The sequence below is a fragment of the Hermetia illucens genome, chromosome 6 (genome assembly GCF_905115235.1).
Source record: "Hermetia illucens chromosome 6, iHerIll2.2.curated.20191125, whole genome shotgun sequence".
NCBI classification, from domain to species: Eukaryota; Metazoa; Arthropoda; class Insecta; order Diptera; family Stratiomyidae; genus Hermetia; species Hermetia illucens.
The window spans coordinates 3,514,582-3,535,585 of record NC_051854.1 but is presented as its reverse complement, the minus strand read 5'-3'; the positions used below and the strand labels follow the sequence as shown (position 1 = coordinate 3,535,585).

Here is a 21,004-nt window from a genome sequence, read left to right as displayed (position 1 = left end):
TTTAAACTTAAGTGGCGAGGAACAAGTAACGATTTAAGCGGGCATGAGATAAAGACATTTAGCTTCGTGTTTGATTCGGTTATTCAATATTCATATTCTGTCAGGAATTGTGACATATATATATGATTGCCATTCTCCCCCTTCGTTCATGATTTCCCGAAGTGCATTCAGCTCCCTCCAGGACTTCCCGAGGCGCTTGCGCTCCTCGTGTACTGTTCTTCGCCATGTGCTCCTGGGGTGACCCATTCGTCATCTCTTTTGGAATCTGCACGTCCAATTAGCGATCAAGACTGCTGTGGTAAAAGCAAGGGAACAGAGCCCAGCCAACTCAGATTTTCAGAGCCAGCCCGTAGCATTCACGAACAAAAGCAACTCTCTCCCTCTACAACTAGGGATCTTAGCCTGGCTCCAGCTAGAGCTGGGAAATCGCAAATGAAGTGCCTGAGCGTTTCCTCCTCTTCTCCGCAACTTCGGCAATGCGGATTGTAGGGTATCCCGAGTCTGGCAGCATGGCCCCAGTTAGGCCAGTGCCAAGTGTAGACCGTCGCAATCTTGTATGCATTTGAATGGGTCTGAGCACATAGGCTGACAAATCCTCCTTTACTTGGCATAAGTGGTGAACCTTTGACATCGGTAGTAGTGCGAGTATATTCTGCCCTCAACAATTGTCAGCGAAACACAGAAATTGAACCATCTTCGCCCGGAGACCCCAATTGTCTTGTAAAGAGCAGTTTTTGTGTATTCATCTTTGAGGTAGGCGTGCTGAGACTTGGAGAAGACCGTTCTATCAATACTTGTCCCTAAGTGGATATCCAGGACGCGCTTTAAGGCCTTCAATACAAAAGGATGGTGGATGATTGGTCGAAAGTCCCTCGCACATTCATAGTCGTGTCTGCTCGCTCCCAGTATGAAAACCACAGGTGCATGTCCCCAAAAGTGTGGTACGTACCCCAAAGAGATACCACTCTGGTAAACCTCTATAAGCCACGGCACAACGCTTTCTCCTTGCTTCTGTAGCATAACTGGCATTATGCCATCTGGGCACGAAGATTTGGATATGGAACAACTGTTTATAGGCCAGCCGATTGGGTGATTGCCAGCTTCAGACGAGTGGGGCTGCATACCCTTCAAGCAAGGCAGTTTCTAGGTTTCATCAGGAGATTCCGTCCAGGATGGGCTCCTATGTCCTATGTGAGAATAATCCAACAAGGACCGCCTCTTGGCAGTCTTGTACTTCGTCAGGCAGTCCTTGAATGGTTGCCAATCTTTAAACAAGTTGGAGACTTTTGTAGCGAGATCTCGAATGAAAAGTATCCAACTGTGATCTGATGAGGATCTCTGGTCAAATACTTTCTAGTTCACTACCCTAAAAGTTCCATTTTCAGTTCGAAGGAGGATATCAAGGAGCTACTCTCAACCGTCACAATTTATCAAGCTGGCAAAATGGAAGGTTGGGGTACTATCCCTATTGCACACCGATAGATTTCTGATGATAATAAAATCAAAGAGAGACTCGCCTCCTCCGTTGATTTCCGAGCTATCCCAAGCGTATAACTTGCATGGGCATCGCAGCCTGTCAACAGGTTGGCACGTCAAATATTGAAGTTTTTCCAGCAGAACTGATAGGTCGTGAGCCTCGTAAACCGGAGAAATATATACGTCTTCCGCTCCAGCCTACACCAGTTTAACCGCGGTTGGGTCGTTGGAACTCAGTTCCGGACACAGAAAACGGTGCAGGCTTTTTCGGGCGAGAATACATACTCTAGGTCTGCACTGGTCAGTGTCTCTTGCGCTATGAAATAAATTATATTATTTGTTTTGGAGGCTTTTGGTGGTTTGGCCTCCTCCTATTAAGAGCTCCTGTATTAGTGGGATGTTAATATCCTCCTGTAGGAGGAAGACCAGCGAATTAGCTGAGGCGTACTTCGAGCACTGCAGATTTATCTGCATAATCTGCTTGTGAAAGGAGTTCGTCATCTCGGCCAACAGCTCGTTGGCGGCGTCGATTGTGTCCAGGTCATTGCGCAATTTCGAGGAGTGGAATATTTGCATTTTTACGTTTTTGACTCGCAACCTCCCTTTTTAATCCGCTTTTTCCAGTGCCTCGAGGCACTCTCCATTTATGCGGTACAGAAAAGATAGCCTGTTTACCTGGGGTTTCTCCTCCTTGATAAACATCATTAAAGGCGCAAGGATTGGACGGGCATGTTCTTATCCATGCGGATCACAAGCGTAAATGGTCTTACCGGAACGCCGAACCGAGAAGGCACCTGGAAAATTGGTCACGCATGGTATCAGGTAGAATCCAAGAAAACCTGGGAGGAATTGAAGCAGGGGATGAATCACCTCTTTCCACTTCTGCTTTCCAGGAGATGCTCGATGGCCATCTCCGTAAGGAGGAAGGAGAGTCTCCTCCTTAACTTGAAGAGGGTGTGATTTGGACGTTTCCAGGATTAAAATTTCGAAGTTCTACGTTGAATATCTAAAAAATGTTTATATCTTTATTACATCAATCTGCAAAATCTGAAAAATATCTCCAGGATCCTTCTAGAACAGGGGCATTCAAAATTATGCATGTGTTAAGGGTTAACTCAACTCTTACGAAATCTCTACTATGTAAACATCTCAAAGGGCATATCCCATAAGCAGCAGCTGCACAGAGGATATTATGCAGCTGAATTCCAATCGATATCGATTCGATAAATAAATTATTATTGCTGAGATTAAAAGGACAATAGATTTTCCATCCCTGCCTCTTTAGAGGGTTGTCTTATGACAAAGCGGAAAGCAGTTTGCAATATATTTTTCAATTTGGAGCTTTTTCAGTACCAGATAACAGATACTCGTTAAGAGCTCTTACTATCTAGGGCTATCTATCTACACTAGAATAGCGAGAAAGTAAGGTTTTTCTGGGAGCTGAAAATTTGCGTCGTGAGGTAAGTTATATCCGAGGTAAAAAATAATTTTTCTAGGGGAACTAGGGGTAATAAAGGGAACTCTACACTTTTATTAGGCACGGTAGGGACAGCATGTATAAACAACCGGAGGATCTTAGGCTTAACACGTGGGAAGGAAGGAATCAATGAATATCTAGAATAAGGTACAAGATGTTTTGCAATAATCAACAATCTTCAATATCTTCACTCCATCCCACAGTAGCGCCACTCTCTTTGTTCTTGTCTTCTATTAGTATCATTAACGGCTGATAATATTCCAAAAACGGATGAATATCAATATCCTCCTGCCCCGTGAGTAATTTCAAGGCATATTTCCATGATTTTGCTGCACCGAGGCTCAGAGCCTCCCTAAAATGCAATAAGGTGTAAATTACAGATAACGAATCCACTTTCAAAATTTGCTCACCTCAACACACCAACTGCCTCCTCATTGTCCATGAAATCGCAATCCTGCCATGGGTCCGTACTATTTGCTTTCAGGCATAATCCTTTGTAAATTTGAAATCCGACAATTTCACTGAACACCCTTCTACAATGGAAATTTGGTAACTTCATTAAATCGTTTCTCCGCATCAACGGGCTTTAAATTTTACTTCATAGAGAATTGCATGTCCCAGAGACAGCTATGCGAGGAGTAGAGCAAGGGAACCGAGGTATTTTCAATATCAATCCCCGATTTCACTCCTGTAAATTTATTCATGACTTTCCAATATTTGCAAGTATAATCGTCGGATGTGATCTCGTTGTCGAGGATGCTTGATATGAATTTTTCATTGACAAAGTGTGTAAGCAGGTCAAACATGTCGGGTACCGCCTGGAATTATTATTAAAATAAATAAATGAAAGGATAAGTCAATGTAAATAACGAGAAATCGAAACTATTTCACATGCAATTCCGGTGTGATTTTAGCTTCGATATTTTGGTCTGCAAGCCTCATGGAATCCTGCTGGTCAGATGTAATCCATGAGTCCTGCAGGCTAACCGGGAAAGGGCCACAATTTACACTGCAACAGGCTTGATCTTTTCGTTTCTAACCATTAGCAGGTGTCACTCTTAAAGTTCGCTGATACCTTCTCCTTAGACTTTACGCACTATTTCTAGGATATTCCTTTTTCGTCCTTAATTTTCTACTGTCAACTTACATGTTCCAATAAATGGTAGTACCTCATGCCATCACTGTAATTATAGTCTTTAATCACGCCTACATTGCGAAGATGATGAGGGCTCATTATAGCCAAACCGATTGCTTTGAAGATGGCATCGTTAAATCCAGGACACGGCTCCTGGTTGATTCCGATAGGCCGTGAAGATGTAAGTTTTTCATATTGCTTGCGGAAAAGGTCCTTATATAATTGTGAGTATGTTTCCCGCTCTTTGGTGGAATATTGATCCACCAAACAGTCTTTAGTCTGCGTGGTTTTATCCGAGAGTAATCTGGAAAAAAGGATAAATTAATTTAAGTTTATTAGTCTTGTGAAGTCTCAGGACATTCGAAATGACTCACCTTTCAACTTCACCTTCCAAATCAGTTAAAAATGTTCCCAGGATTCTTTTTCTTTTCATTCCTGCCAGATCGAAGTCTCGGAAAGCAGCGTTGATTTCGTTGGTAAAAGGATTCTTTACTTCAATATGACGAATTACATAAGGAAGTAAATGAATGGGTAGAGAGGACCTGGGCTGGATTGAATTGCTCTCAAATAGGAACCGCATTATTGTCCGCAAATATGCATGTAGCGCTTGATAAAGTGGTTGGACTTTCAACACTTCCTTTTCTAATTTGCTTAGAAAGTTCGTATCCTCGTATTGGTGATACCGAATTAAGGATATGGGTTGCGGTTCCGAGGGTTTTACTGTGCAAATGGATCATTATTTTATTCTGGTGTAATATGTCAGACATAAGGTAATACCAGGAAAATGGAGGAGACGTACACGGTAAAATAGCATTACAGATTTACTGAAAGAGGAATCCTTCACCTTCAAGATTTAGTTTTTCTTCAAAAAATGTCCAAACTCCGACAAAAACTTATTGAAAGAAAATAAGATCATGCAATTTAGGCCCAAAAAAAAATTCTAAGAATCCTCCACACAGAGATCACTCATTTGTAAAAGGGTCAACAACCGGTCATCGATCTAGGAACTCCAGGCAGAGGTCCATCAATTTGGTACACGTAGCATCTACCGGGCGACCTTAGGCAGTGTCTGCTACATTTTCTTTTTCTTCTACTATCCGTCCATGCTCTTGTGGAAACGAAAAATTGCTCGAAAGATTCTCTCCTTGAATGTGGATAAGAGTTTGCAATTTTTTTTTTGCTAAGAACCCAAGCCTCCAAGAAATACATGAGGATTGACTTATACAGGTGCTGGCAAGAAAATAGATGGGCAGTAACCCTGTGGACTGATTCAACACCAAGTGATCAAGGATCCACTAGACTTGCTGAAATGGCGTCGGCCACGAAGCGTCACCAGAGGTTATCTGGTAATATGAGATCTGGGATAACCCTTCCCGTTCACATATCTTAGGGGAATTCCTGGGACATGTTTTCTCGGCCCAGTTATTTGCGGTTGGCCCCTTAATGCAAATTTCATTGGGGTTACGTACACATCACGGCAAGAGTCCTTCGGGGCTCAGGCGTGGATTTACGTTGTACAACTCGGGTACCATGCTGCTTAGTTCGGAAGAGGCTTTAGGTAGGACTTGCATCCACAAGTACAAGGGCTGAGCCCACACTCAATATAAACTGGTACTGTTGGGCTTCTTCCAGCGAGGCTCTGATTGTCGTCAGAAAATCAATCCGTGTCTTAAGATGACCGACACGTTTGCTTATAAGAAAGAGTTAATGTGTACACAAGCCTCGAGGAAGCAAGCACCAAATGGTCAGGAGTGAATTAAACTGGGAAATGTAGGTGACACTTCCTCCAAAAGCAAAGCATTAGAAGACATTCAACAAAAAACCCTGAAAAGGCTGAAGCGCTTCTCTTCGATGAAATTGCTGGTGACATGACCCAGCGTATGCAAAGGAGGGTCCTAAAGGGCTTTGCAAAAAAAATACAGATCTGCGGGTTTGTGAGTCTTTCCTTCCTTTGTTAACGTGAAGTGCAAGATTAGTACGCGCTTTTTACCCTTAGGCATCGTCTCTCGGCAGCCCGCTTCCTTGCGCAAGATACGCTGGTCAAATTTTCATCGAGGACAACGAAAATTTGAGAAAGTCGAGAAATACGAGGGAAGGAGGAAGTGAGCAGCACGAAAATGGGTCTCTCATCGTAACCCCCAGCAATAAAGGCAGAGAAGACTGAAACACCGGGACGGCCAATTGAAGAGGAAGCCTCGCAAAGCTGCGGAGACGGCAACTGTAGTCCTCTGCAGTATTCCTCTTTTAGAAAAAAAAATTAAGATAAAATCCCTGGACCCAAGCAAGTGAATCCGGACAGGAGTCGGATGGAAGCACAGTCGAATGTTCTAACGACATTACTGAAGCTCATGCGAGCTGATGCAACTGAAGGAACTACTGGCCTGCATTTCTTTCTACAGGTGAACATGGGCTGCAGCGGAAGACACGTGAAGAGCAGGAGCAGCCACATTTTCTGGTGGGAATATACTGTAAGCGCTAAACGAACCGCATACAAAATACTGGAAAGGGAGCTGCGGAAAAAGCGGAAGGAGGAACACGCGTCTGAAAGAAATTTTTTCCAAGTAGTCTCCAGGGCCCAAGAAACAAGGCAAAGAAGGACACAAGGGAATAACACGCCACACTGTTAGAAAAAGACCAGAATGAATATCCAGAGGTAACCAATGCTCGGATAGGTATCATTTGTCAATGCTTAACGCCAAAAAATCGATGTGGTGGAAGTTACCGAGCAATACACGAGGAACCTCCTTAACGACGGGAAAATCAGGGTATGAATACCAGTAGCCCTCACCAAGTGTTACAGGTGGCTGGACCGTGGACACCCGTCTCCAATCTGTTACCAAGCGAAGATTTGCAATAAAAAAGAGAACTGTGTTTGGTGCAAGGATCGTGACACGTCTGGTGAAAGCGATGCACACACTGTGGGCAGGGCGGTGCCCAGTCTTGGGGGCGTAACTAGATAGGACTAGGACGCGGCTAGCATGATACCCCCTATTTCCGCCCCACCCCCCTCATCAGACCTGCATCTGGCGTATAAAATTTTAAAGTGTTAGGATGGATGAACGAGGAAAACTGAATCAACGTTGCAGAAGAAACGACTTTTTTCTCGGTTATGGCATCGAATCGAAAAAGTACAAAGTGTAGTTCGGAAGCAAATACAAAATGATGATTAGTCGTGCAATCAAGTTCCTGCAAAAGAATGATTTTTCTGGAGACATCTTGGATTTCTTTAGGCTGTTCTTCTGAGGAGGCAGTCCCTGATTAAACTTTACGAGGAAATCGAGCTATGAGTCAACATCAATCTCTGCGCAGAGTTGCCTGCAGGTCTGGTAAATCAGGGATCTACTGCTTTCGGGGATTCATGTCTAGCACGATGACATCCCCACTGAGGGTCAGATAATTCACAATTCCAATTGCTAGGGGATGTTCGCATGCCATCGTAATGCACTCCTTCGAGTAGATGACGGTCGTAATACACTTGTAATCGAGTCGTAATCCAAAGTAATAAATATTTCTCCATCCACAGCGTTCGTAAATCAGTTTAACGACTTCTTCAATTTTTGGGCATACAGACCCACAGTACCTGTTTTTCAGATAAAAGATGACTGTCAGGTTCCCACTAGGGGAGTAGTGTTCACTGACGTTGGAAGTCACATTACGAGTTAGCGAAACATTACAGAAAGAATTGGGTTAACCAGTGCCCTTGAATGATGCACTTGAAATATCTGTTCCAAAAGATCCCTTAGCTGTCAGACAACCTACCTAATGATAGGCTACATCTATTGATGGTTTTATGGTCGACGTCTATACGTCATCCTTAGATTAGACTGATTTCCTTTTTGAAACGACCTCGTCTGGAAAAGTTCTTACTTGGCTGGCGAAGCCTTCAGCATTGCCCTTACCAGATCTCTTTAGCTAGAACATCCTTTTGGTTTCTCTGTCGCTCTACCCTGGCAACCCCCCCCCCCCCTTCCCCTCTGCCACATACTGCCATGTTGGACTCTGATGGTTCAAGCTCGGTTCAATCGTGCCTTCCTTTCCGTTCATTTCATGGGTTCATGACATCCTTTTTAGGTGCACAGAGGTCTGGCACTTTACCCGGTCGGACTATCTGTTAGTTAAATTAAACCATATATTGTCATAGTTCTTGTCATCTACAAAGGGGTCGAAAAAAGCTAAATTGCCTGGCTGTAGTTAGTTTTCATGACAACTTTATTTTATCAAATTTATTAGGAGATTAAAGATTACTATTAAATTCCAATACTTAAGGTAGTTTTCGAGCTACATTCGCTGCTGTTGTAGTAGGTACAGGTGGTGGTGTATTATTCAGTTCACTTTCTATCCAAGGTATATATTTTATCACGTTCACATATACGGCTGGGCTAGTACCTGAACAACTACTTGGTGACGAAAATATTCCAACCAGGTAAGGTGTTTCAGGCCAATTCCTAACGAGACCACTGCCTTCATGCCCTTTGCAAGGTCGTTGGTACGGATTCGTATATCCTGTAGCGCAAATCTGCTTAAACTCATCGAAGTTTGAGTATGAAGATCGGCAAACACTAGGGTCACGACGATTGAAGAAGCCATACTTTAGGAGATTTTGACCAGTTTGGAACCCTGCAGCCACCAAAAACGTGTCGACCGGGACTGTCGATTGAGTTATCTTAATAGCCTGTATTGTGTCGCCGAAAAATAGAAAAGTTGGAAGCAGGATGAGCGAGATATCATCTACTTTGGTTGGATAAGGCACCACCGCTTCGGGGCCGACTTCCATCTGTGTTGCAGTGACTGTTGCATTTAGCTGGTATATTCCGAAGTAAAGCTTGATTTTTGCTGCGTTGTTGGTACAGCTATAAGAAGTGAGGACCCACCGATCGGTAATAACTGTGCCAGCACATTGTTGTGTTGAACCCGCTTTGAAGGTTACGATTATGTGAACAAAGTAGGGGAAGTCATGGGCACTTCTTACAAGATAACCACTTTGAATTCGCGACTGAATAGGAATACTACTGGCACCGACGATGGATATAAGAAAAGCGGCGAATATCACACTAGAGACTTCCATGACTACACTTGTCGGCAATATAAAGCAAGTCGAGTGGATTTCGCTTTTATAAGAAAAGTTGACGAAGGGGTTTATCACAACTTCAACTCTTGTATCAGGAACAACATCGATAACAAAGTGTTTCCTCTTAATCTTTGTAAACTCAGTGACTCAAGAGAATTTTATCAGAGTGTTGCCCACGAAGGTTGAAGTCAGATCAGTAAATCTAAATGCAATTATTGATTTCCGATTAAATATGAATTAAATTTCAAAGAAAACACTAGCGGCCTATTATCACTCAATTGATAAGAGAGACAGTCGGATCAAATACCGGGGCTAGGTAATTTCGATACTTATTGGCTTGTTTTAAGTGGACCGGATGGAAAGATAACACCATTTATGATCCGTCTTGAAAAACAGTCAGTTATCGGAATCAGGGAATTTTATATATTTTTATAGAGTTCTTAGAAATTCAAGTCAGAACCTTAAAATTTATTGATTAATTTCCGGACCGTAAAGTAAAATTCAGGATATGAATATATAAGCTTGGTTAAGAGTATATGTTGTGCAACCTTGAGGGGGTGGGGACCGATAGATTAGGTGAATGATTAGTAAACAGGGGAAGATAAGAAAAAGATTCGATAACTAGGGAACTAGACCACGGGATTTAGTGAATGCAGATTAATTATTTTGGGCACATGACACTATACAGAGCGAGCAAACAAAACCATAGACGAAAGCAGTGGAAAAGACTTTAGTTGGGCATGCCATTGGCAGACACTTGCTGATGTATGTTTGGACATCATCTATTAACTGAATCTTAATCTGTCAAAGTATCTTGATAAGATGAGACGGTCAGTAGTGGTCGAACTAGAAGCAAACATGTTTAGCTTTCCCATCCACTAAAACGAAAGGCAAGTGAGAAGTGGTAGGAGGCAGTGAAGAAAGGCGAAGATGGTTAACGACATAGCATAAGGCCTTGAAGGAGCCGAAGGAAGGACAGTAGGACCACGTTAGGTGCTGGTTGGAAGAAACTGGGCCCGAATAGAGACGAGAGGAAAATGTAGCTCAGATGCATAGAGTAAGAGCAAAATCTAGAAAGCTGGTTTCGCTAAAAACTTGAGCAAGGAAGAGAGAGTCGTGCTTCTTAAGTCTGATCTGAAAAGGTAACGATGGCCAGCAGGAGCAGATTGAGCTTTGATGTTGAACTTGCCTATGATCTACTCAGCTAAAGTAAGGTTAAACCTCGGTTAATGGCGTACAAAACTAAGGCGAAGAATGTTGGAGCAGTCGGTTTTGGAAATCTTATATTCAACCACAATAATTTCGAACAAAACTAAAGAAATAAGGAAGGCCTGAAACCAGAAGAGTAAACCCCTACCACGCAAAAGCTGAATCTGCAGTGATTGTAAGACGTCCAAGGACAACATTCAAACAGTGCTGGCTTAAAAACCCTGGGTGTACCGGGGGCAAATTCGTGGTCTGCAAGGTACAGGAATGCAGGTAGGTGCAGGGGCACAGGGAAATTCTAAAATAAAAAGAATAGAAGGAATCGCAGGCGAACAAATTTGGACTCCTATGCAAGCCACCTGAGCGACAACAAAGCTCATCTATAAAGGGGCGATGATATCAGGAGCGAGTAGAATTGGAAACATTGGTGGAAGACCACAAAAAATCGTCATTGGCGCATATGAGGCTAGTTGTCCGGTTAAAATTGTTAAGTCATCAAGCGATGCACCCTGGTGGAACAGGAATCTGGCCAGAGTGAGAACAAAGGTGCAAAAACTCTTCAATCGGGCAAAACAAACCAAAGGTGGGGAGATTGGAACTTTTAGTGGGAATGAGGCTCCTACTCTACGGTAGAAGACGACAGGATTCTGCCTGGTATCCCAACAATTAACCGAAGGAGAAAAAAGCAGAATCTCGGAAGTTAGGGTAAGATGGACAGTGAGAAATTATAATAATAATAATCGTTGGCGCAACAATCCAATTAGAGTACTTCATTCAAGACTGCAGCGGTACACTACAGTACACTGTAGGAGGCAATGTAGCCAGCATTGCCGAGATTATTACCCTGGTACTCATCCACAGCTGAGTCGATTGATATCCGACTTCCAATCACAATAACAAATCCCTCTGCCATCAGTGAGATTCGAATCACGACTTTCCGCTATGACAGCCCAGCGCTCTAACTACTTGAACCATTCGTACACGATGGTCTGATTATGCCTCAGGTTGAAGTTGCATAATTTAGTTCCGCCTTCAATTTCAAATAAGACCCATACCGGACTACTCGTGAAACCAATACATGGACTCAATTATTAAAAAACAAAATAAACCGACGAGAGAAGAAGAGGTGGTGATGCCAGGCGCATCATCGGAGGACGAGTTACTGGCATCCAGCCAAGAGATAGCATCCGTCGAGAGTAGTACAATCGGTGCCAGCCGTAGCATTACTGTGCTGAAACCAACTACAGGAAGCCCCCGGAGCGAGGCGGCAGACGGACTAGTGGTTTCCAGTCTGAAATCCATCGCTGTCAAGCTGGATGTAGTGAGTACCAGGCATAGTAGCCCGAGACCGTCGACGTCGAGGGATCCCTCAAAAGCAAAGACCGACAATAACGTCGGTCACCGAAAACCGGCTAAGAAACGAAGGCCCACTGGTGTCCTGCTCAAGAGCCAGTACCAGAAGGCCATGCATATTCTCAGCAAGATTGCTAAGTATAAGGAAGCCAGTACTGCCGACGAGCGAGATAAAAAGGACCTCGCCCAATACCAGCCAATTATTGGGGAATATAACAGCAAACGCTTGGTAGACGAGTAGAAGGCAAAGCCTACCACTCTCAAATGCAATCGATCTTAAAACGAGGTCGAACAAAAACACAAGCAGAGCAGAGTGGGCAAGAGCAAGGACACTAAGCAACTTCCGGAGAGAAGTAAGCAGCAACAGCCAGCCGACGAGCCACGAATTGCGAAACCCTTCAGCGACGTGGCCAAGAGCCACTCACGTATGACGCTGGCGGATGACAATTCCATTAGCGGTAAACTAACGCCGAAGGTGTGGAGCAGTGTTGAGGCCAGGCTGTCGGGGATGGTCATTGGGCATCTCCTGCACGTCAAAGGCGAAAACACGGGATCCATCTTTGCCTCTTCTTCTCAGGTGGTCTATGAGTTCCACGTTATAGGTTGTGAGGACCAATTCTTCAGGGGCTCGCGTGGCTAAGATCAGCGACGGCTATGACGGCGTAAAGCTTAAAGTCATCCCCTACGACGACATTCCCAGGAAACTGGTCGTCCGCATTTGGTTGATGAAGATTCGCATGGATAAGGACAAGCTCATCCAATCTCTAAGCATGGGTAGTTATCAAGGAGGAGGAACGCCAGACAAACAGCCAACCTTTTCTGGTCCTTATAAATGGAGAGTGCCTGGGGGCACTGGAAAAGGTAGGCTATAATGTGCGGTTCGCAGTCAAGAGCGCAAAGATGAAAGTGTTCCGCTCTGCAAAACCGGTCGACGACTTGAATCCAATCGACGCCGCCAACGAGTTCTTTGGAGGAGATCAGAATCGCCGCTTCGACGGGAACTGACGAACCCCCCACGCACGCAGATCATGCTGAGGGTAACGCAGGTCAATTTGCAGCACTCGAAGTGCACGTGTCTGCACGTTGTCTTCTTCCTAGACGAAGAGGTCGACATCGCACTAATACAGGAGCATTGGGTCAGAGGCGACCGATATGTGTCTCCGAGTAGCATGATCTTCCAGGTTTCGCTAAGCGAAAGTACTGGCGATATTGGAGGCTCGTCAATGCTGGCGAATGATCCAAGCTCCAAGCACAACATAACCATTTTGACCGGCAGCCAAGCGGCCATTAAGGCCTTGTACTCAGCGAAGACATCCTCCAGGCTAGTGGGGCAGTGCAGAAACGCACTGAGCAGTCTGGGCGGCACGGCAGGTCACCCCCTTTGGGTTCTCGGTCATAAGAAGATAGAGAGGAATGAGCGGACTAGCGGATTGGCCAGGCGGGGTTTTTCTCTTAGCAGCCCTTCAACGGGTACAGTCAGTGTCTCGCTGGCGACTGCCAAGAGCGGAATCTATTCGCACTACTTAGCAGCCGCGGATCTCAGATAGCGAAGGCTCACCACTTGTGCCCAGTCAAGGAGGATTTGGCCTGAGACAATCAAAGTTGGCTTTGTAGAAATTGAACTTAACTAATCGACGCACAGGTTTGCAGTTAGAGCTAATGAACTCTGTTTCAAAGTTCAAAATTGTTAGTGTCAATTTTCACATACGGGGAAAGTTTAAGGAAATATGGAGCGTGGTGTTGAATTGCAGGGCAGAACAAGTATTCATAAGAAATGAGAGTAGAAAAGAAGATTAGCAGGGGTTGTTAGAAGGAATTGGAAACGGAACATATACGTAAGCTAGATACAATGGACGGAACGTTGTTGGACGGAGAGACACGTAAGGCACCATATCATAAAAAGAGACAGATGAAGAGAAGACGGATTCGGGGTGGAGTGGATGTTTAATTAAACTTAGGACTCCACTGCCAGTAGACTTACCGTGATGCAGACCGGTCCTTATCGTAGCGAAAAATTGAATAGCCTTCTGGAAGCTCGAAGTCTAGAATTTTATGGTCAGGCTAGGTTTCAGAGATACAAATGGCATGACGTTTCTGAGCCACCTCGGATAAATTGAAGGCCCCCTTGGTTCTCAAAACCTTAAAAATTGGTTAGTAAAATACAGACACTTGGTGCAGAGGAGTAGAGGATTGCAAGCGTCTCGGAAAGTCGTGGGAAGAGCTGAAGCGCATTTCAGGTAATCGCGAGCGATGCGCATAGGTGTGGTTGACACGCTATACCCACTTCGTCAAAAATGAGGATCATTCTCTTTCCGTCTTCCCTCGACGAACCAGATCTGTCGCAGTGGTTCGAACTCCATCTACTTCCTTTTCCTTTTAAATTTGGGTAGGTTGTTCTTCCCACATATCATGCATGATTAAATTGTGCTCAGAAAAACATTCGTGTAAAGGTTACTAAATTACCATTGGCATTGGTACTTAAATTTATCAAACTACCCACTCGTAACCTTCTCATGAACGTTTCCCCAACATCTCCAGGCGAATTTCAATGTAAACAACCCACCCCCATTTGAATCAACACTAAAAGCTTTTTAAAATGATGAAAAGTACTCACGGTAGGAATCCAATAAATTTCTAACGATTTCCAACCACTCGTTGAATAGGTGTCTAATATGTTCTGAATGATTCCCATTCCATGCCTGCCAGTAATACGTAAGAGCATCCTGTTCGTCATTTTCACGTAGAATATCCTGAACGTGCGGAACGTATGCCAAACTACAATCAGTTTTATTCTTATACATGCAAATTGTATTCTGTCGTTGTATGGCGGATATACTGCTGGAAATATTCTGAAATTTATTCATAACCGTCTCGTTCAATAGTAAAATGGAATTTTTAACATTCAAGAGCTGACGTTTGAGCACTTCATTGTCGATCGCTTTTAGTGAAAGGGAAGCCATTTTCGAAGCTATTTCTTCAGTTGGTTTGAAAAGTCGATTACGTAGTTGAAAGATTTCTTGTTGATTTCGTAGTGATTTTAGGGGGAGACGTTGAATTTCTCGTTGCAATTCGAGAAGGAGCTCATAATCGCTGAGTCCTTGTTCGTCGTAGTCTTCGTCCCCTTTGTACCCTTCTTGCTCTTCGGGCAAGGATGTGTTAGTGGCAGCTGCATTATACTAGAAATTAGAGGATTATATTATTATAAATCAAGCAAAGGAAGAATTTTCAAAGTCGGCATTCTATCCAGCAACTTTCGTGCTGCGCACCTATTGGCAGCAGTTGCCAACTTGTATGTTACAACTGACTCCGACATAGTCTTGGGATCGAGGAATGGAAGTAGACTTCGAGCTCTGCGAAAGGCACACCGAAAATGTCAGCGTAACGCGTGTTGTATGACGCGTTATGAAGAACGATATCAGCAGAGGCGGAACAGGCCATTAGGCCGGTAAAGAGTTTGAAGAGGGTGCAAAAATCGAGGAAGGTTCTACGTTGTTGGAGGTAAGGGATACAAAAGGTACGGTGGTGCGCGGGATAGTCAACACGGAGGAGGGAGATCTTGAAAAAGAGCGAAACAATGAATTTGCGCTGTGTCTTCTCTAGGGCAAGACAACCATAATTACGAAAAGGGGACCAAATCACGGAACAACACTCAAGGATACTTCTCATGAGGGAGTTATGAACGGTTGGACCGAGGTGAAATCAGTACAGGAACGCAATATGAAACCTGACATTTTGGAAGCACCCTTGGTGATATCAAATTAGTGGCTGTCAAAATGAAGTTTATCGTCAAGGGTTAGGCGCAGGTCAAGGGTAGAGTTCAAATAGAACAGAGAGCAACCACCAAGAGAGTAGGAGAAAGGGATGGGAGGGGTTCTAAGTGAGTAACACCTCGATTGGCATTTGCTGACATTAAGAGACTTATTAACTGTGCACCAATGGACCAAAGTATCCAGATTTGCCTGCAGGGAAGCGCAATCCATTAGGGACGAAACAGAAGAAAACAGCTTGAGGTCATCGGCGTATAACAAGCAAGGGCAAATAAGGATAGAGGGGAGGTCGTTAATAAAGAATAAAAATAAAAGAGGTCCCAAATGGATCCTCGCGGCACACCAAAGGAAGGGGAAAAAAGACTAGAAATACAACTATCAAAGGAAACGCCACAGGATCGGAAGGAAAGGTAGGACGCGAACCATGTATTAAGTGATGGAGGAAGGTTGAGAGAGGCGAGTTTGAACAATAGTATCTCGTGGCTAACGGAATCGAAAGCCTTGGAAAAGTCCATGTAAATGACGTGTACTTCCTGCCGAGAGTTGAACATTTGGCCACAAAGTTGGTGAAGTCCAGAAGATTGGCAGTAGTAGATCGACGTGACGTGGACTTCCTGCCGAGAGTTGAGGCATTTGGCCACAAAGTTGGTGAAGTTTTAATCAGGAAGAGGTTGGGAAGACAATTGGCATCAGCACTTCACAAAAGAGAGAGTAAGGAGGGGAATGATAGAAGATTCGGAGGAAGCTGCACTCAGAAGGGGGAGAAAGGAAGAAGAGGGATAGGATTTATGCACTGAAGAGAAGCAACTGCAAAGTTAATCACAGGATAGCTGAGGAGAGGTAGAAGTGGAGACAGAGAATTTGTTGAAACAGAGAAGGGACTGGGAGGCTCTCAGATAATCCTTGCTAGACTTAATTATCAGCAACTTAACTGAAGATCGCAGAGCGCTAAAATGGTCAACGTCTGCACTAAAACGTTTTCCTCGCAGCTTGCTTCAGACAAAGGTTTTTATGAATTTCAGCGATGAACCATAATGTGTAAGAGCTCAGGGATTTGGGGGCGGAAGGAACGTAACTAGGAGAGAAGTCAGACAGAATGGAATAAAAGGAGAATAGGGCTTGGTTGCAGGTTAATGACGACAGAATGGAAGCCCAGTTGATTGACGCCAGAGCTAAGTTCAAACCCCCAAAGTTGCCCCTACGAAAGTTGAGCTTAGAGAGAGAGAGTGCGACGTCAATTTGAAGGATGCAATTGCGCGGTCGGAGGAGCCATCCTTCGTCAGTTTTGCGCGAAAGAGGAAACGGAGAGAGACCATCTTTACTTTTGATGTAATTGAAAACTTTAGAAGAAGTAGAATAGGCAAGTCTGGTAAGGGAAAGCTGCTTAGGCGGCGAACGACTTGCAGTAGAGGACCGCCCGAGTGCGTAATCCTTGTTGCCTTAGATATCCCAGTGCAAGGTATGGATGGCATAAAAGTTGTTTCTTAATTGTTGGATTGGATTAAGAAATGTTCTTGGTTCGAGTAATTGTTTGGATCATCATGAACTGTGAGGTCTATTTGACGCTGAGCGAAATGGCCAACAAGAAGGAAGTAATGAAAACAAGGAGTCAGGCAAATGCTTAGTCACTTCAGTCATTAGTAATAGGAGTTTTTCACGATGTTTTCCAGAAGCAATTGTGTTGCTCTGCATGTGGCTTCTGTTTGAGGGTTCAGGAGAGCTAGGCTCAACCTCACTACAGATAGATTCTGATAGATGCCAGCTGATTATTTGAATGCTGGCTCTTATGAGCTGCTAGAGGAGATAACAGAAACTCAAAATCATCACTTCCTATTTGCGAACTTACTTTCGAAATCAAAATCAAAACAACAATCCACACACTTGTTGACATTGCAATTTTCGATTTTTCACCCTGAATCTAATCTAGACTTTATATCAAATGGAAAATCCCGATTCACGATGATTTTACCGTCTGGCCCTAGCCTCGTGTCTTCACTCTAATTCACTCGCCAGCAAAATAGCAAATATTTGTCTGCTAATTCCGAAAAAAAACCGAATCAATAAATTTTTCACTTTAATGAATGTACTTCCTCCGTTGTTGACAAAGTACTAGACTCTATGACTAACATTCAATATTTCCACTCCAAGGCCATTATAAGCAAAAAAAAAACAAGAATTTATTGAAAGATGCACTTTCCTTTCTGTTCTGGATTTCTGCTCAGATAACCTCAAGAAGCCATCAGACAATTGCTCTCTTGTTAACCTGTTGACTGTTCTTATCCCCTCGCAAGAGTCGCAAGAATGACTTTCGACCATGATAAGTGCCTTTCGTATCTCCTTGAAAAGTTCTTTGACGTCGGGAAGTAGAAATTGATAACGTAAACAATTATTTAATCATTGTATCGGGGATTGAGGTCAAATTGTGCGAGCTTTCATATGCAAATCAATATCAAGAAGAGCCAATGCCTGGATTCATTGCTCCAAGTGGATTCAAGTCTTCAATTAGTTCGTCTGAGACAAGCTTCATCGTTTCTATGCATTTCTTTGAAGGGGGCTTGAATATGCATACAGTTGCATGCATTCCTTTACTCAAGTGCGTATTTCATAGAAGGATTTCCTTTTGAACTAATGGAATCAGCCTTTCAGGACGTTTTGAGTAGTTTTTCCTCAGAACGCTAATTCCAGTTAGAAAGGATATCGTATTCGTATTGCAATTGAGGGGGAGAAAGATAAGGAGTAAGAAAATCTCTTATTTCTCCTGCCAAAGGTATACATGTCAAGAGATCTCTATTTTACGGATGGATCACCTTTTGGTCAAGCGGTTGCGGACCTCATCAGCATAATCAATTATTTAATTGCCCTCAAAGGAGCGTCTATCTTGAACTACTTCTTCTTTTGTTGAAATCTCTACAGCAGGCTCCCAGGCTAGGGTAGGTAGATATCAGTGGCCTTTCCCAGAACCACAATTAGCACTATGGCGCGCAGTTTTAATGCCACAAACCCCTAACACAATAACTGCTGTGGCAAGAGCAAGGGGACAGAGTCCAGCCGGCATTCACGAAGGGTAGCAGCTCTTCCACCCTGCAGCTATAAGTCTCCCTGAGGTCTTCAAAAAATGGCTTACCCAGTTTCCGTACCCTGACTCTGTCTAATGCTGAACAATCGCAAAGAATGTGTCTGACTCTTTCCCCCGGTTAGAGGCGGACCAAATCCTCCTGGACTTAACACAGGTGGCCAGCATTCACCATTTGAGGTCCGTGGTTGTTAAGTAATGCGAGTAGATTCCATCCTAGACAGTTGGCAACTGTACACAGACTGTACCAACCATAGGACTGCCAAAACTCTTCAGCGCGTTTCTGCACTGTCCCAGCAGCCTGGAAGATGCCGCCGCTGAGTACAAGTTCTTAATAGCTGCTGGACTCAGATCATGCCTAAGCCATCCACAGGCTTCCAGTAGCCCCAGTACTTCCGCTTGGAATGCACTCGCGAATCATGTGAGACCGTACGACTCGGATATATCGTGGAAGCGGATCGATTAACAGAAGAGGTCGAAGGCTCTATTGATCGTTGCGAGTGATGAAGGGCGTGACACGCCCTGGACTCCCATGCTCAGTGAAATCCCGAGAAGTTGAGCGAAGCGTGTGCCGTGCAAAGGGAGAATTTGCTATTACGCTGGTCAAGGAAGCGGAAACTGCCGCAGAAAGCAATGATTTCGGAAGTATATAACACATCATGAAAGAGCTTGCACGTCGCAAACCTTTCGATGGTCCTGTGAAGGACATCAACGGCCAACTGTTCATCCACGGTAACCGACAACTGAAGAGGTGAGAAGAACACTTCTCCACGGCTCTTGATCGTATCACATCAGGTGAGGCTCCTCCTTCTGTTGCTGCTTCCCTTTATATGGAAATCTTGGGAATTCGAGGCATTTCCTAGAGGGAGGAAAGAGGCGATGATCGTGAAGATTCCAAAAGGGCACTCGTTTTGAGTGTGGCAATTGGATGGATATCTGCATCCTGCATTCCGTTGCAAAAAAATAGCTAAAATAATCCACATCCTTCATGGTGCTTTGTCCGGCGGACGTGGAGGAGTTCAATGCACTATGACATCCTTCCTCAAGCACCTCGATAACGCTGATGACATCTGCTTGCTAGAGTTGGACTTAAGGTAAACCAAGGTTTTCAGTCTGACGGGCCTCTCTAGTACCAATAGATAGGTCGCACATTAAGCAGGGGCGACAATTGCATTCAGTGGAATTCACTGTCCCAAGATGGCCCACTAGTGAATCGTACCAAGGGCACTTGGCCCAGGACAGTATAGGAGGATTGCAAGCGTCTCGGGAAGTCGTGGGGGAGTTGAAGGGCAGTTCAGGTAACTTGGCAAGGTGGCGCGGCGCTATACCCCATCGAAGAGGTAAATGGCAACCATAGGACATAGTTGAGACCGCATATGTACACAGCATCAATATACCTTAGCTATTGATTGAATACTTTTTTTTCAAGTCACGCATACAGAAACGGAGTTTGTATGGGAATAGCGTGCTGCTACAGTGTAATCAGTGTTGCCACCTTTCCTTCAGATAATTAGCGACAAATTAGCTGACATTTTCATTTCAACCATAATTAGACACCTCCGATTTAGGCTCCCATTGGCTATACCTCACAGCTAAGGTATAATTCTGCATGAAATTATTTGCTGCCACGCCCGTGAATTATAGTTTCAATCAATTCAATAACCTAACTACAGAAACCATATTACTGATTTGATTGATTCACCAGGTTCTAAACAATTTATTACCTATCTCGCATAGAGGTTTACCAAAAATCCAAATGTGCACTCCCCAACCGAGTCGTTTCACATTAGATATATTGTCCAGGACCGTAGTTTTGTTATCCTTTATGGAACTACAAATTTTCAGCAATTTTTTTCTCGTTGCTGTATATCCACAACGGTCACAGGCAATCACCACTTCTATCTTGCCAAGGCAACAACCTCTGAATATTTTTTACAACAAATAAGAGTACGTGATTCGTAAAAATAGGCGACTTCCAGGACATTTCATTAAAACTCTGTAGGTGCTTCCCCAAGGACTTATGTCTACCACTAAGTACCTAAACAATATCTGTGATATTCATGAACGCGAGTTATGCATCTGTGTCCTATCCATGTAAGGGTAACTAGATGTAAAATGACCTATAATGATTGTTCTCTTCTAGTCATCACCTTTCCAGTTTAGTGAAAATCTTATTTGGTGCGAGATATGGAGAAATTTGCGAACATATAAACAGGAAATCTATCTCTCGGTGCATTGCTTGTATTTGTTTGATAGAGGAAAAGCATTGCACATGTTCGACGTTGTTCGATCACTTACGCGCGAAAAATTTCGCGCATTGACTGTGGTGTTAATGCCGTGTATGTGATGCAGTGCATTGGTGTACGACCGCGTGATTGCGAACGCCATCGCTACACCGACATACAACTTGTGAATACGCAAACTTGATTTGGTCTTCCTGTGCGTAGTC

At 43.9% G+C, this 21,004-nt stretch overlaps 1 protein-coding gene across 1 annotated transcript; it reads right to left on the bottom strand.

Moving 5' to 3' along the window:
- Positions 1–2,786: 2,786 nt before the first annotated feature.
- LOC119659819 (angiotensin-converting enzyme-like) lies at positions 2,787–17,624 on the bottom strand. The gene is made up of 7 exons (XM_038068103.1): positions 17,329–17,624; positions 14,330–14,891; positions 4,463–4,808; positions 4,101–4,392; positions 3,551–3,771; positions 3,364–3,486; positions 2,787–3,305 (listed from the first exon to the last, which is right to left on the bottom strand). Exons 1-7 carry the CDS (start codon positions 17,371–17,373, stop codon positions 3,122–3,124), a joined length of 1,773 nt encoding a protein of 590 aa, XP_037924031.1. The 5' UTR covers positions 17,374–17,624; the 3' UTR covers positions 2,787–3,121.
- Positions 17,625–21,004: the final 3,380 nt, after the last annotated feature.